The 17310-nt window shown below is 38.6% G+C and overlaps 1 protein-coding gene across 3 annotated transcripts; it reads left to right on the top strand.

Annotated features, from left to right (window-relative positions):
- Nucleotides 1-7440: 7440 nt before the first annotated feature.
- LOC112306522 (olfactory receptor 1N2) lies at nt 7441-14763 on the top strand. Of its 3 annotated transcripts, XR_008426442.2 has the most exons (4): nt 7441-7594; nt 8752-9630; nt 11632-11856; nt 14501-14763. XR_008426442.2 is itself a non-coding variant. In XM_024562496.4 (3 exons), exons 2-3 carry the CDS (start codon nt 8853-8855, stop codon nt 11637-11639), a joined length of 786 nt encoding a protein of 261 aa, XP_024418264.3. In that variant the 5' UTR covers nt 7441-7594; nt 8752-8852; the 3' UTR covers nt 11640-12164. The 3 variants fall into 3 exon arrangements, 2 of the variants coding, with proteins under 2 accessions (XP_024418264.3, XP_045052839.2); XM_024562496.4 differs by lacking the exon at nt 14501-14763 and having other exon boundaries at nt 11632-12164; XM_045196904.3 differs by lacking the exons at nt 11632-11856; nt 14501-14763 and having other exon boundaries at nt 8752-11190.
- The last annotated feature ends 2547 nt before the right edge of the window (nt 14764-17310 follow it).

Here is a 17310-nt window from a genome sequence, read left to right as displayed (position 1 = left end):
GCCAGACTGCCCGACAGTGAAACTCAATGTTGACATCTCCACCTACAAGCATAAAGCTTCCAGCCAGTTTCCAAAAGCTTTATTGTGTTACGGCATGTATCAGTAAAGCACATGAATTTGAAGTGCAAGCTCTTTGAATTTTCCATATGTATGTACCAATGTAACCACTCCCTAGGCCAAGATATATAACATTTCCTTCAAGCCAGAGGCTCCTTCTTATCCAGGCTGAGACGCTATCCTCTTAGAGGTACCCACTCTTGTGATTCATATCACCATAGGGTTACTTTTGCCTTAAAGTTCACGTAAAAGGAATCATATAGTGTAACTCTTATATTTGGCTACTTTAGCTCAACATTCATCTGTCAGACTCAATAATGTGGTTGCACATAGTGGAAGTTTGTTCTCTTTACTGCTGTGTAACATTTCATTATACAAATGAAATACTTTATTTTTCTGTTGATGGACATAGATTGCTTCTGATTTTGGCTATTATAAGTAAAGTTGAGGGAACATGCTTACACATGCCTTTTGTGGGTCATATATACTTATTTCTCTTGAGTATAGCCCTAGATGTGATATTCCTGGGTAATATCATAAACAATATTTAGCTTTAGTATATGTAGAAAACTATTTTCCAAAAATATTTTTACAAATTTACACTTCTACCCAAAATAATGGAGAGTTCTAGTTGCTAAATATTGTCAACAATACTAGTAGTGTCAGTCTTTTTTCTCCAACATTTTACTACAATTTGAAAACATACAACAAATTTGAATTTTACAGTGAATACCCTTATAACAGCCACCTAGATTTGACCCTTAATATTTCATTATGCTTGCTTTAACATACATCTATCTATAATTCTATCCATTCTTTAATCTACCTTACTTTAAAATCAACTTATTGAGGTATAATTTACATGAAATTAAATGCACTCATTTATGTGCATCTTGCAAAGAGTTTCATCAAATTTGTATACCTGTGTAAACATTACCACAATCAAGATATAGAGTATTTTCATCACCTTAAAAAGTTCCCTTGTACCACATCCCAAACAATCCCCTCTCCTACTTCCAGTCTCATGCAGCCTGCAACCTCAGTTACATCATAATAGATTAGATTTACCTTTTCCAGAGAGTAAATAAATGGAATCTTACAGTACATACTCTTGCCTCTGGCTTTTTCTGCTCACCACAAAGTGTCTGAGATTCATCCATGTTGTGGTATATATTGATAACAATGATTTATGTTTTCAATATTGACTGGAATTCTATTGTATTAATACACAATTTGTTTATGCCTTCTACAGTTGGTGGAAACTTGGCTTTGGAACCCAGCCATCATATTGTGAGAAAGCCTAAACTATGTGGAGAGACCACGTCTAGGTGTTCCAGCTGACAGTCCCAGCCAACACTCAGCATCAACCACCAGGCATTCCAGTGAACAAGCCTACAGGTGGTCTAGTCCCAGCCTTCTACTACCAAGTTGACATTGCATGAAGCAGAGAGGGGCTATCCAACTAGCCCTGTGCGAACCGAAGACGAGAAAAATAAACGTAGTTGTTGTTCAAAGCCACTGTTAGGGGGTGGTCTGTTACACAGTGATAGATAACTGCAGCAGATTTGGGTTATTATCACTGCAATTTTCTTCTTGCCAATACTTGTTAGCTTCATAAAACGAATTGGGAACTGCTGCTTTTTGTCTATTTCCTATAGCATTGTAGTAAGATTAATTTAAACTTCTCTTTAAATGACCAAATTAAACAGTGAAACCATCTAAGCCTGGATTTTTATTTGTGGGTAGGTGTTGATATTAATTTAACTTTACTTATATATATATATATAAAGATACCATTTACCTCTTGGATACTACTGCGGAAAACTATAGAAATATATTTTTATCACTGTAGTGGCTACATGATTATGTATATAAGTAAACATTCAGTAATTTTTACAGGTATTGTGTTTTTCACTCTCCCTGGTTTTTTAAAATGTAAAAACAACATAAGGCTATTATGAGCAACTTTTAGTTAATGAATTTCATTTACAATTGGAGTAAAATGAAAAAAATGCTTCAAAAATAAAAATACATTAAAACCAACAAAAGATAAATTCTGAATAGCTTAATTATGTACTAAAGAAACAAAATCCATTATCAAACATTCCCAAAATGAGAATATCAAGTCTCAGATGATTTTACTGATGAATTCTTCCAAATATTTATGGATGAAATAACCAGTCTTACACAAACTCTTCATCAGAATAGTCAAAGTGGAAATTGAGCCGAAGGATTTATTTCATGGTGATGGATTAGCTTAACATTTGAAAATCAATCAATGAAATCCATTACATTGACATAAAAAGGAGAATATTCATTTCAAAATTTCAGTAGATGCCACAAGTGCATTTGATAAACTTCAATACCCATTGGTGACAAAAACCTACAGGAAACTAAAAATAGAAGGAACTATCCTTAATCTGATAAAGGATTTCTACAGAAAATGCCACACAAGGAAGAAATACTGAAGGCCTTTCCCTGGAATCAGAGTCAGAGACACTTCTGTCCCTCTTTCTTACTTCTATTGACCATTTACTAGTGGTCCCAAACAATATAATGAGGCTAGAGAAAGAAATAAAAGTGTACAGAATTGGAAATTAGAAAAAAAAAAAGTTATTGTTATTAGACAACTTGACTCTATACCTAAAAAGTCACCCCAAATCTATAACTTATTGCATTAATAAAAGAATATATCAAGGTCACTGGATACAAAGTCAGTGCATACAAACCAGCTGTATCTCTGTACATCAGCCATGAACAAATAGAAAAAAAACTTTAAACATACTACTTACATTAGAATAAAAAGGTATTCATAGCCAGGAACACATTTAAGGAAGTGTGCAAGCCCTTAAATATAAAATTTAGGACTAAAATTTACAAAATATTAAATCTATAAATGTTTGGAGGTATCATTGAAATAAACTAAAGTGGGCATAAATAAAGAGATATACCATATTAATGGACTGAAAGATTCGGCACTATAAGGATACAAATTCTTCCCAAATTAGGCTATGAATGAAATCACATTAAAAGTCCCAGCAGGTTTGTGTGTGTGTGTAAATGGCAATGTTAATACTAAAGTTCATATAAAACGCAAATACCAAGGATGGTCAAGGCACTTGGAAAGGAAATAAATTTAGAGGACTTACACAGATATCAAGACTTACTATACTGTGGTATTGGGCAAGGACAGACAGATTGGCCAATGGAAGAGAACAGAGTCTAGGAATGACTCACAGACAAATGATCACCTGAGTTATTAGAAATGTGACACTTCAACAAGGTGGGGAATGAATGATCTTTTCAATAAAGCATCTGAGTTCATTGGATATCCAAATGGAAAAAAATAATTTGACACTGACCTCATGCTGCATGTAAAAACCAATTCCAAATGGATGGATATATCAATAAAAGATAAAGATGTTAGATGAAAACACAAGAGGATATCTTCATAATCAAGCACTATGTAACTCTCTCTTGGGAGACAAACAGCAAAACCATAAAGAAAAAATAAATTGGACTATATTAAAATTAAGAACTAATGTTTATCAAAAGACACCAATAAAGAGAGTAAAACATCAACCCTCAGAGAAGGAAGAGATATTTGCCATGTATACACATCACAAAATACTTGTATTCAGTATGATAAACACTTTCAAAATAAAAAGTGGAAGAAAGCCTAATAGACTTGAAAAATGTGCCATAAAACACAGTATCATATATTTTTATAAATATATAAAAAGTTTTTAAAGAAAAGAGCAGTGATCCCTTCCACCGAGAATGTGCCTTTTTCCGAGGAGCCGCAGTTAGACTTTTTACACGGGGACAAGTTCTTCCAGCATTTTTACCTGCATGTTTGGAGACAGTCTGGCGTATCGGTCCTTTCAGCAGAACCTGCCTTAGGCACTTAACCTTTCGTGGCTCAGGCACCCCAAGACAAAAAAAAAATGGCCCAAATGAAAGAACAGCTCAAAGCTCCAGAAAAAATACAACTAAGCAAGGAAGAGATAGCCAACCTATCAGATGCACAGTTGAAAACACTGGTTATCAAGATGCTCACAGAACTGGTTGAATCTGTTCGAAAACCAGATGAAAAAATGAAGCCTATGCTAAGAGAAACAAAGGAAAATGTACAGGGAACCAATAGTGATGGGAAGGAAACTGGAACTCAAATCAACGGTGTGGACCAGAAGGAAGAAAGAAACATCCAACCAGAAAAGAATGAAGAAACAAGAATTCAAAAAAATGAGAAGAGGCTTAGGAACCTCCAGGACATCTTTAAACATTCCAACATCCTCATCATAGGGGTACCAGAAGGAGAAGAGGAAGAGCAACAAATTGAAAACTTATTTGAACAAATAATGAAGGAGAACTTCCCCAGTCTGGCAAAGGAAATAGACTTCCAGGAAGTCCAGGAAGCTCAGAGACTACCAAAGAAGCTGGACCCAAGGAGGAACACACCAAGACACATCATAATTACATTAGCCAAGATTAAAGATAAGGAGAGAATCTTAAAAGCCACAAGAGACAAGGGGACAGTTACCTACAAAGGAGTTCCCATAGGACTTTCAGCTGCTTTCTTAAAAGAAACTTTGCAGGCAAGAAGGGGCAGGAAAGAAGTATTCCAAGTCATGAAAGGCAAGGACCTACATCCAAGATTGCTCTATCCAGCAAAGCTTTCATTTAGAATGAAAGGGCAGATAAAGTGCTTCCCAGATAAGGTCAAGTTCAAGGAGTTCATCATCACCAAGCCCTTATTATATGAAATGTTTATCTTCTTTTTCTTTATCTAAGAAAAAGAAGATAAAAAATATGAACAGTAAAAATGACAGCAAACTCACAGTTATTAACAACCACACCTAAAACAAACAAACAAAAAAAGCAAACAACTACAACAGGAAAGAATCACAGAAATGGAGATCACATGGAGGGTTATCAGCAGGGGAGTGGGAGGGGAGAGAGGGGGGAAAGGTACAGGGGGAGGTTAAGAATAGTATAGGAAATGTAGAAGCCAAAGAACTTATCTGTATGACCCATGGACATGAACTATAGGGCTGGAATGTGGGTGGGAGGGGGTGTGCAGGGCGGAGGGGAATAGAGGGGGGAAAATGGGACAACTAATAGCATAATCAATAAAATATATTATTAAAAAAAGTTTTTAACTTCATTAGTCATCAGGACAATATAAATTTAACAAACTATGTGTCACTACTACACGCACACCAGAATAGCTAAAATCGGGGGCAAAAAGAGACTATACCAAGTATTAGTGGGGTAGGATCAACCAGAATTCTCATATCCATTGTTGTCACCATACTTCAATCATTCGGAAAAACTAAAGCTGAACACATGCAAAACCGAGAACCCCAAAATTCTACTCCTGAGCATATCAACCAAAATGTGTATATATATTCCCCAAGAAGCAAGTATAAGAATGTTTATATCCCCACTATTTGTGAAATACCAAACTGGAAGTCACCTAAACGGCTGTCAACAGTAAAACAGATGAATTGTGGCTCACCCATCAGTGGAATATTAGCAGCAATCACAACAAACATACAGCTACATGATCCTGTCCACCCCAGTCCCACCCTCCCTCACGGAGGATTTAGGGTGTCTGTTACAGTTATCACCTGTCTGTATCTCCACTGTGTGTGGAGGCTGGAAGAGATAACTTGTCTCTCACCTTCTCAGGTCTGAGGAAACTCATTTTCACGTGGACCTCATTAAATCTTGGACATTGACCTAATGCTGCAATGGGATGAGATTCTGAAGCTCTTGGGAAGGAGTAAGTCTATTTGGAGTGCAGAAAGAATGTAAATAATTTGTAGCAAATTGAAAAGGGCCAGAAATTCTTTGTTAGATAAGATTAACTTCCTTCCCTTAGTTACTAACCTGGCCTTGGTGACTTGTTTGACCTACAGAAAGCAGTGAAAGTGAGATTCTAGGATTTCTGAAGCTACGTTTGATAAAGTTTACCTTGGCCTCTTAGAATGCTTGCTCTCAAGATGCGGCCCCCTATCAGAACCCTGCTACCATTCTGTGAGTGGCCCAGGGGACAAGGAAAGGCCAGGTATAAGTGCTCACAACTAACCATCAAACCAAAAACACATGGGTTATTAAAAACATGGTACTGATAAAAAACTAGCTATGTGCGAAAAATTAAAAGTAAAGGTAGATCCTTTTCTCTCACTACATCACAACATAAATTGCAAGTAAATTATACATATGGTATTTAAAATTTAGAAGAAGGAACTAAATGGATTCCCCTGAGCTATGAGATGTAAAGGACTTTTCAGTATAAAAGTAATGAAAAAAAATCACAAAGCCAAATACCTACCAATTTTGACTACAAAAATAATTTTAAAAAATTTCTGTACATATTGGAATGTCAAACACAGAAAATAAAACACCCAGAATAAAATGTTTTCATTATTCTTTACTGCTTTATTCTTTATTCTTTAAATCCATTATTAAAGGCATAGACACCCCAATAGAAAAAAAGGGCAAATATAGTAACAGGATAATTTGAGGCGTAATTACCCATGGTAAAAGATCAAATAAAACAAATATTTAATCTTACTACTAACCAAAGACATGCAAGTTAGAACAATGAGATTATTTTACACCTATGAAATTGTTAATAATTAAAAGCAGCAATGACCCTGGGATGAAGTATAATGGTTAGCAGCATGGGCTCCTGAGTCACGCAGGCCTAGGTGGGAATTCCACTCCATCATTTAGTAATTGTACGACATTGGTCAAGTCATTTTCCTCCCTAGGCCTCGGCTTTCTCATCTGTAAAATGGGGATAAGAATAGTTCCCACATCCTAAGCTCGCTGGATTGCAGGAGAACGTGTAATGAAAGTGTTCAACAAGTACAATACAAGGCAGTAGTAATAAAATACGGATGTCACATTCTCAGTAGCTGCTATGTATCTCGCATTGTGGCTAGTATGCTTTATGTAGGCTGCCTCATTTAATTAAGAGTTTAGGACTTGAGAGGATTGCTTCATATTAAGATTACTCTGTTTAGACACTGGTAGAAATAGTCATGTCAGAATTTATGGCCTTCATGTCACCCTCAATGCTGTTTTTCCCAGGATACAGGACAGACATTAAACTGTCCAGTATATGGACAGGAGCTCCCTGGAGGCCTCCAGCAAGAAGCTTCAGAATCACACTCCCAAGACCCATATCTGAGACTTTAACCCCTGGGAAAGAGATGTCCTCGGTTCCCCCAGGACCCAGCCAGAGTTGGCTGGAGAGCAGGTTGCACAACGACCCTGAGGTTGGCTCTAATGAGCACGTGAGGGGATGGTGTTTTAGGAGCATTTAAAACCCTAAGAAAAACTCCTGTACTCTCAGGCCTAGGGAAGCTGAAAATGTCATGCTCTAGGTGGCCCTAACGAACCCTGGACACCACAGACCCCAATTTTACTGACTGAGCCAGAAAGGTCGCAGGCAGTCACTCGTTGTGAACTTTCCACCCAGAAGAAAACTCAAGATGCCTGAAACCAATCCATACTTTAACAGGTGAGAATCTGGAAGGGGTAGGGCACACACACACACACACTCCTCTCCCTTCCCAGCCCAACAACTAGGCAAAGGTTTCTTGGATAGGTGATCTAAGTCTCTGCCTCAGACCAGAAGCCTCTTTTTAAACCAAAGAACAAATGGAATACTCAAATATCCAAACAAGCTTCCAAAGTCACACTTCCTACAAAGCCAATATGAAAATATCCCTCACACCAGCTTGCTTTGAATCCTAGGGGAGAAGAAGAAAAGTGGCTACTTTCAAGCCCAGAGAACTAGAGCCTGATTCCTTTCCCTTTTCCTTCTTCTGAAGAAAAGCAAGCATCAGAGGGATATAATGCAAGTGCAAGGGTGTAAGCTCAGGCTTTGGAGTCAGGTACACCTGCACTAGACTCTCATTTTCTAGCTATCTGATCTTGAGCACATCAAATATCTTGGAGACTCGGCTTTACCATTTGCAACGTTGTTGAGAATAATAATACCTACTTCATAGCCTTGTGAAGAATAAAACAATGTCATCGAGGTGTCTATACTTAGCAAGTCCCTGCAAATAGATACTTATGTGTTGATGTCCAAGAGAACAGGGGGACTGAAATGTCAGTTTCCACAGTGAATACAAGTGCTGAGGAGCAAATGGGGAGTGGACAGGGATGAAGGAGAGAGAATGATGGAGGAATGGTAGCCCCTGTCCTGTTTGTGGAGGGGGGTCCTAATAGCACAGGGAGAGAAGGGGACATCACTGATACTGCCTCATCCCACATATCCTACACCCCCAGTTAAGGAAGAATACAAGGGCTGCAGCTGAATGGGTGAGGTCAAGTTCTAGAATTGAGAAGGCAGAGAGGAAGTTATCCTGTCCTATCCTGTGTTTGGGGGAAGGGCAATGTTGGGGATCATGCATCTCCTTTTTAGTAAGCTTAAATGACTTTTCCAATCTTGCCTCAAGGATATGCTCAATTCTCACCTCCTCCCATAAAGAGCCCACACCAACTTCTCCCTCAAACTGATCTCTTTTCTCTGACCCTATGATAGCATAGAAAGCACCATTTGTATTTGAATGGTTGTTATCTTGACCCTTCTCTAAATGTCCCATGGGTATTTTCTTATAAAGATCCAGAAATGCTCATTGACAAGGTCCATTTATTCTTTTTTTCCAGCATATTTCTGGCTACAGAGAAACATATCTGTAAATTGATTTAATAATTAAATACTGCATGTGGAACGGTTTAATCTGAACAGATAACAAGAACTGCAAGAGATGGGAAAAGCAAGCAGAGAGAACCAAACTGCTGTTTCAGACTTCCACCTTCTAGGACTCTCTGAGCGGCCAGAGCAGCAGCCTCTTTTATTTGGCATCTTCCTGGGCATGTACCTGGCCACCATGCTGGGGAATCTGCTCATCATTCTGGCCATCAGCTCTGACCCACACCTCCATACTCCCATGTACTTCTTTCTGGCCAACCTATCATTAACTGATGCCTGTTTCACCTCTGCCTCAATCCCCAAAATGCTGGCCAACATTCATACCCAGAGTTGGACTATCTCTTATTCTGAGTGCCTTGTACAGCTATATTTTCTCGTTATGTTTGGTGGTCTTGACAACTTCCTTTTGGCTGTGATGGCATATGACCGCTATGTGGCCATCTGCCAGCCACTCTATTACAGCACAGCAATGAGTCCTCAACTCTGTGCACTAATGCTGGGCATGTGCTGGGTGCTAACCAACTTTCCTGCCCTGTTGCATACATTGTTGCTGACCCGGGTGGCCTTCTGTTCCCACAAGGCCATCCCCCACTTCTATTGTGATCCGAGAGCTCTACTGAAGCTTGCCTGCTCAGACACCCACATTAACGAGCTGATGATCATCACCATGAGCCTTATGTTCCTCACCACTCCCCTCATGCTGATCATCCTCTCTTATGTCCGCATTTCCTGTGCTGTGTTTGGAATCACATCCTCTGCAGGGCGATGGAAGGCCTTCTCTACCTGTGGTTCTCACCTCACAGTGGTCCTGCTCTTCTATGGGTCTCTTATGGGTGTGTATTTACCTCCTCCATCAACTCACTCTGCACACAGGGAAAGTAGGGCTGCTGTTCTCTATATGGTGATTATTCCCATGCTAAATCCACTCATCTATAGCTTGAGGAACAGAGACATGAAGAAGGCATTGAGTAAACTTTTTGGCAGTAACAAAACCTTCTTACCATGTCAGTAATACTTGATATTGCAATCCTGATCAACCCTCACCCTCCATCATTTCAATAATTCCACCACTCTCAGATTGATTTTAAGAAAGGGTTATCTGGAAAATCTGAGTTAGAGGTGTAACAAAAAGGGCATTTCTGCTCCTTTACTTAGCTGTGGGGTGAGGTGTTCTGACTCAATCTCTTTCCTGATACTAGTGAAGCAGCCGTGACTAAAGGCAGGATACCATCCCCTATTCTTCACCTATAAATCCAGCACATTAGCCAGAGTGAACTAAGATGTATGACACACCCTGGAGCCAAGTAATTCTGCCCTTGGGGGTATGGGAAGAGATGAAGGGATGAGAATACAAACATTGATTGAGCATCTACAATCCTTCTCATTGTTCACATCAGTACTTTGAAGGGGAATTGTAGAAACTATGGCTCAAAATGCTGAATAACTTCCTCAAATCAGGTAAGTTTGGCTTTATACCCATCTTCTTTCTATTATACCACCTTGTGGAGATCATGACAAATACTGGTTGACTATGAGATAAAGAATTTAAGTGATATGTATTTTATGGTATTTTCTTAATACTTCTTTCAATTGAAAGCATTTCTTTTTGTTATTGTAATAGATGGGTAGAAAGGAGTCAGTATTTGTTGTGTGCGTACTGTGTGAGGATTTTGTAAGAAATAAACAATTCATTCTTTGGTTCTTTCATAAAATATTCCCTAAAATGCAGAATGATAAATCAAGTATGGTGAAAATTTCCAGGCAATAATTTGAATGAAAAGTAGTCTAGTGGAAATTGGTATTCTATGAAGTCATAAAGAGGTATAGTGGTTATCTTTTTGTAGTTATTTCTTCCTTTATATCTATTGTCTCATTATTCCCACCCCTTCTATCCAAGAAGAACGAGACAGGACAAGGGAGATGGACAAGGAGAAGTGCACACAGATGCAACTGTCTTACTTTTTAAATCTTCCTTTAAAACAACATCTATTATACATACATCAAAAATTCACTGTCCTTTTTAAAAATCTTGGCCCAGGATGAACTTGATCTTGAAACTTTGGAAAGCTCTATTTAGGTGCCTCTTTATTTCTTTATTTTATATCTGGAGTGACTTGATAATCATTGAAACATTTTTTGTGCCAACCTCCAAATTTGATTTCCTGGTTCTAAAAATAGCAAATGGATAGGAGAGTTCTGGGGATACTTCTGAGTCCAATTTTAGGTGCAGGAATATATGGGTATACCTCAGCTATTTCTTCTTTCCTCATGTTCTCAACCACCTCTGCCCCTTACAAAACTCAGAAAATAAAGGGAATATTTATTCAGGCAGAGGGAATGAGTTGGAAAAGAAAAGCGTATGTAATGTAAGTAAGGACTCCAGAAATAAAAGTCACTGGTGCTTTACTTTTTTTGAGAAGCTATATGTGTTTCATTTTAAACCTATCATCTTAAAACCTATAATCAAAGTTGAGTATGTTTTAATTAGGAAAAGTATTTCTTTGTAAGTGAAAATTTAGATATTTCAAACCATATCTAAGAATTCCACTCTATCCCATGGGCTATAGACAGCTAACTACAACCAATAAAATTCTAAAAATGGAAATACTCCTTTACATAAAACAGAATCATAATATAAAGACTTTTTTAGAAATAATATCATACCACATTTACATATTAAAACACTGTTGATAATATAATTGAGAGGAGGGAGATCTCAAAAACTGCTGGTAGTGGGAATATAAATTGGCATAAACTTCCAGGAAATAAATTGATAATATATATTATCAGCACTAATAATATCTGCATCCTATGACCTGCTCTTGCACTTTCAGGTGTTTGATCAAGTAAATACTAAAAAAATATCATCAAGAATTTATGTGTGACCCAAGATGGAGGAGGAGTAGGTAGAAGCTGCACAAACCTCCTCCCAGGACCAAACTGGAATTACAACTAAATTACATAAAAATCATCCTGAATAACCAAATGAACACTAGCTGGAGAGAAGCTGAAACCAGAAAAGACACCAGCATTCGGGCTGCCTGTCACTACCAAACCTAGTAAGCAATGACAGTGATTGAATCTTTATGCGTGCTTTATTCAGATGGCTGGCAATCTGAGAAGATGGCGCATTCATACCGTAACAGACCATCTTCTCTTTTCTTTCCAGGCCAAGGTGTTTATAGCAGGGAATAAACATGGTGGTGAGCGCGGTTTTGAAATTCAGGGAGGGCCAGGTAGAAGAAACTGCAACATTCCTGTCCTGGGCAGTTAGCTGTTCCCAGGGACAGGTGGTCATTTGCCCCTCCCTGAAACACAATGGCCTGAGTGCCTCCACTTTTCCCCAGGAGATAATCTTTAGGGGTGCGCCAGAAGGTCAGCTGTCTTCCCAGGAGCCAGGATGGGCCTTATCTATCTGTAGTTTCTAAAACAAAAGCTTTAACATATACATTACTTGCTAGGCTTATAACTTTTTACTTTAAACTAAAATTTTCCAACTCTTGAGTCTCCTATCAAAGCCTTATAACAAAGGACAGACAGAAAGAAGACACATCACCACAACAAGACTGGTACAGAGTGTGGAGGAGGTGCCAGAGAGCTGGGCCGGGCTCCCACAAGAAGGCTGGTTGGGCAGCTAAAGTCCTGGAGGGATATTTCAGTGGCCGGGGGGTCCCCCTGAGAACTATGGGGTCTAAACTCCAAGATGGGCTCCCCAGACCACAGCACCAGAACCAGGAAAGGAACCTAAATAATACTTGGCTGTGAAAAGCATCAGGGTTTGTCTACCAGGGAGAGACAGCTGGAGATGCAGAGAGCCTTTTAAAGGACCAACACACAAAATGCTGTTTGCAGGCACTTACCTTAGGCTCTGCAGAGGGAGGGCATAGTGGACTAGAGATGCATGAGGAGAGTCTGAGGCTGGTGGCTCTGAGGAGAGAACTGAAGGAAAAGCCACCAGGAACCCTGTGTTGAGTCATTCCCCATACTGTGGGAGCCATCTTTCTCAAGCAGAGCACTCCCCTCCAAGTGGCATCAGCCTGAGGGGAAGCAATAGCTCCGCCCATAGGAATTACTCTGCCCCACCTTGTGGTGCTTAAGCCCTGCTGCTGAGCAGTGCAGCTGGGAAATGTTAATTGATTAGCCTTACAGAAAGTCTGTGGGCAGAGGTGGATCCCCATGGCCTAGTGCTGATAAAAGCCAGCCTAGTTCTTATAAAAGCCCTCCTTGTTGCACAGCCTGGTTCTTTTTGGACAAACCCAGGCCCTGAAGAGGGAGCCACAAGCTGTGGATCACTGATAGCTCCAAACAGGTTACTCAGGACCAGTCACAGACAGGGTTTGACTTAGGCCTGCACAAGAGTCTTACAGATCTACCTATTACAAAGAAACAAACACAAAGAGGTAGCCAAAATGGGAAAACAAAGAAACAGGCCCCAGATGAAAGAACAAGAGAATTCTCCAGAAGGACTATATGAAATGGCGGCAAGTAATTTATCAGATGGACTAGTAATGATTATAAGGATACTCAACAGCATGAAAAAAGACACAGAAACCATTAAAAAGGACCATTCAGAAATAAAGGCACAATATCTGAAATAAATAATACACTGGAAGGAATAAACAGTAGGTTAGATAAAGCAGAGGGCTGAATTAGTGATTTGGAAGACAAGTTAGAAAAAAAACACCCAAGCTGAGCAGCAAAAAGAAAAAAGAATTTTTTAAATGAGGAAGGTTTAAGAAATCTTTGGTTTACTTTGGTATATGGTGTAAGGGTTTGATCCCCAAAATATATCTAGAACTCACAAGACCACACCAGGAAGACAAACAATCCAATTAAAAATGGCCAAAGGACCTGAACAGACACTTCTCCAAGGAGGACATACAGAAGGCCCATAGCCACCTGAAAAAAATGCTCAACATCACTAGCCATTAGAGAGATATAAATTAAAACCACAATGAGATATCACTTCACACTGGTCAGAATGGCCATCATTAATAAATCAACAAACAAGTGCTGGCAAGGTTGCAGAGAAAAGGGAACCCTAGTACACTGTTGGTGGGAATGCCGACTGGTGCAGCCACTGTGGAAAACAGTATGGAATTTCCTCAAAAAACTAAAGATGGAACTGCCTTTCAATCCAGAGATCCCATTGCTGGTATTATACCCTAAGAATCCTGAATTCATTATCTACAATAGCCAAGTGCTAAAAAGAGCTTAACTGCCCACCAATAAATGAGTGGATAAAAAAAACCAAACTGTGGTACATTTACATAATAGAATACTACACAGCAGAAAGAAAGAAGGAACTGCTACCTTTCACGACAGCATGGATGGAACTGGAGAGCATTATGCTAGGTGAAATAAGCCAGGTGGGAAAAGACAAATACCATATGAACTCACCTATAAGTGGAACCTAATCAATAAAACAAACAAATGAGCAAAATAGAACCAGAGACTTGGAAATAAACAACAAACTAACAGTGACCAGTGGGGAAGGGGGTTGGGCGTAACGGGGGAAATTGGCCAAAGAACATAGATGTATATATGCATAGTCCATGGGAATAGAAAACAATGTGGTGAAGGCTGGTGGGAGTGGCTGGGACTGGATGGAAGGGGTCAAAGGAGGGGGAGATTGGGGATATCTGTAATAGTGTCAACAATAAAAAAGGATATGATTTCTGTTTTGCTTTAAAAATAAAAAAGAAAGCTTTGGAACAACATGAAGCATACAACATCTGCATCTGGGGATTCCAAAAGGAGAAGAGAGAGAACAAGGGATCAACAACCTATTTGAACAAATAATGACTGAAAACTTCCCCAACGTGACGAAGGAAAAAGACACACAAGTCCCGGAAGCTCAGAGAGTCCCAAACAAGTTGGACCCAAAGAGGCCCACACCAGCACACATCATAATCAAAATAGTAAGGCTTAAAGACAAGGAGAGAATCCTAAAAGCCACAAGAGAAAAGCAGGTAGTTACATACAGGGGAGCACCAATTAGACTGTCATATGATTTCTCAACAGAAACACTTCAGGCCAGAAGGGAGTGGCATGAAATATTCAAAGTGATGAAAAGGAAGGAACTACAACCAAGACTACTTTACCCAGCAAGGCTGTCACTTAAAATCAAAGGAGAAATAAGGAGCATTTCAGATGAGAAAAAGGTAAAGGAGTTTGTTAATACCAAACCAGTACTGCAATAAGTATTATAGGGTTTGATTTAAGACGAAGACCCTGGCTGGTGTAGCTCAGTGGGTTGAGTGTGGGCTGCAAACCAAAGGGTCGCCAGTTTGATTCCCAGTCAGGGCACATGTCTGGGTCGTGGGCCAGGTCCCCAGTGTGGGCCAGGTGAGAGACAACCACACATTGATGTTTCTCTCCCTCTCTTTCTCCCTCTCTTCCCCTCCCTCTAAATAAATAAAGAAATGTTTTTAAAAAGAAGACAAAGAGAAGAAAAACAGAGGAAAATAATCTACAGTAAAATGGCACTAAATACACTTCTATTAATAATCACCTTAAATGTAAATGGCTTAAATGTTCCAAATAAAAGACCTAGGGTAGCTGAATGGATAAGAAAATAAGATCCATACATATGCTGCCTCCAAGAGACCCACTTCAGATTGAAAGGTACACAGAGACTAAAAGTAAAAGGATGGAAAAAGATATTTCATGGAAAAAGAAAGGGGAAAAAAATCTGGGGTTGCAATACTTATATCTGACAAAATAGACTTTAAAACCAAGGATACAGTTAAAGTCAAAGAAAGATACTAATAATGATAAAAGGAACACTACAACAAACGGATATAACCCTAGTACACATTTATGCACCCAATATAGGAGAACCTAAATGTGTGAAGCAAATCTTGATGGATATAAGGGGAGATATCAACAGAAATATAGTCATAGTGGGAGATTTTAACACCACATTGAGATCAATGGATAGATCTTTCAGACAGAAAATCAACAAGGAGACAGCAGCCTTAAATGGCCCACTAGATCAAATGGATTTAATTGATATCTTCAGAACATTTCACCCCAAAGCAGCAGAATATACATACTTTTCAAGTGCACATGGAACATTTTCTAGGATAGACCTCATGTTAGGATGCAAACCAAGTCTCAATAATTTGAGTAGATTAAAATAATATCAAGCATTTCTCTAACCACAATGCTATGAAACTAACAATCAATCACAAGAACACTGGAAAACACACAAAGACATGTAAGCTAAATAACATGTTATTAAACAATGAATAGGTCAACAACAAGATCAAGGAAGAAACCAAAATTTACCGTGGAACAAATGAAAATGAAAAAACAAAAACCCTAAGAGGGAAATTCATAGTATTACAAGAAGAAGGAAGGAAGGAATGAAGGAGGAAAGAAGGAGGGAAGGAAGGAAGGAAGGAAGGAAGAAGGAAGGAAGGAAGGAAAGAGAGAAAGAAAGAAAAAGAAAGAAAGAAAGAAAAGAAAAGAAAGATTAAAAGAGAAAGCTCAAATAAACAATCTAACTTTACAACAAAGGAAATTGAAAAGAACAACAAACAAAGCCCAAAAAGAGTAGTAGGAAGGAAATAATAAAGATCAGAGCAGAAATAAACAAAATAAGAGTCTTAAACAAAAAATAGATACAAAATTTCAATGAATTTAAAAGCTGGTTCTTTGAAAAGATAAACTAGATTGACAAATCTTTAACTATACTCATCAAGAAAAAAAGAGAGAACCCAAATAAAAAAATCAAAAATGAAAAAGGAGAAATAACAACTGACACCAAAGAAATACAAAGGATTGTAAGAAAATATTATGAACAACTACATGCCAACAAACTGGACAACCTGGACAAGACGGATAAATTCCTAGAAACATACAATCTTCCAAAACTAAATCAGGAAGAATCTAAGAAACTGAATAGACAGATTATATTTAGTGAAATTGAAGCAATAATCCAAAAACTCCCAACAAACAGAAGTCCTGGACTTAATGGCTTCACAGGTGATTTTTACCAAACACTCCGAGAAGAACTAACACCTCTGCTTCTCAAACTATTACAAAAAATTCAAGAGGAGGGAAGGCTCCCAAGCTCATTTGATGAGGCCAGCATTATCTTAATCCTAAAACCGATAAAGACACAACAAAAAAAGAAAATTATAGGCCAATGTTCATATATATGCTAAAATCCTCAACAAAGCATTAGCAAACCAGATACAGCAATGCATCAAAAAGAAAATCAAGTGGCATTTATTCCAGGAATGCAAGGTTGGTACAAATTTGCAAATCAGTAAATGTAATTCACCACATAAACAAAATGAAGGATAAAAACCACATGATATGATCATATCAATAGATGCAGGAAAAGCATTTGGTAAAATTCACCACCCATTAATGATAAAAAACTCTCAGCAAAGTGTGACTAAAGGGAATATACCTAAACATAATAAAGCCAGCATCATACTCAATGGGCAAAAACTGCAAACATTCCCCTAGAGACCAGGAAGAAGGCAGGGATGTCTGCT

This window comes from Desmodus rotundus, chromosome 1, assembly GCF_022682495.2.
Source record: "Desmodus rotundus isolate HL8 chromosome 1, HLdesRot8A.1, whole genome shotgun sequence".
NCBI lineage: Eukaryota > Metazoa > Chordata > Mammalia > Chiroptera > Phyllostomidae > Desmodus > Desmodus rotundus.
Note: the sequence above shows the minus strand (reverse complement) of the source record. Positions and strands in the feature narration are given on the sequence as shown.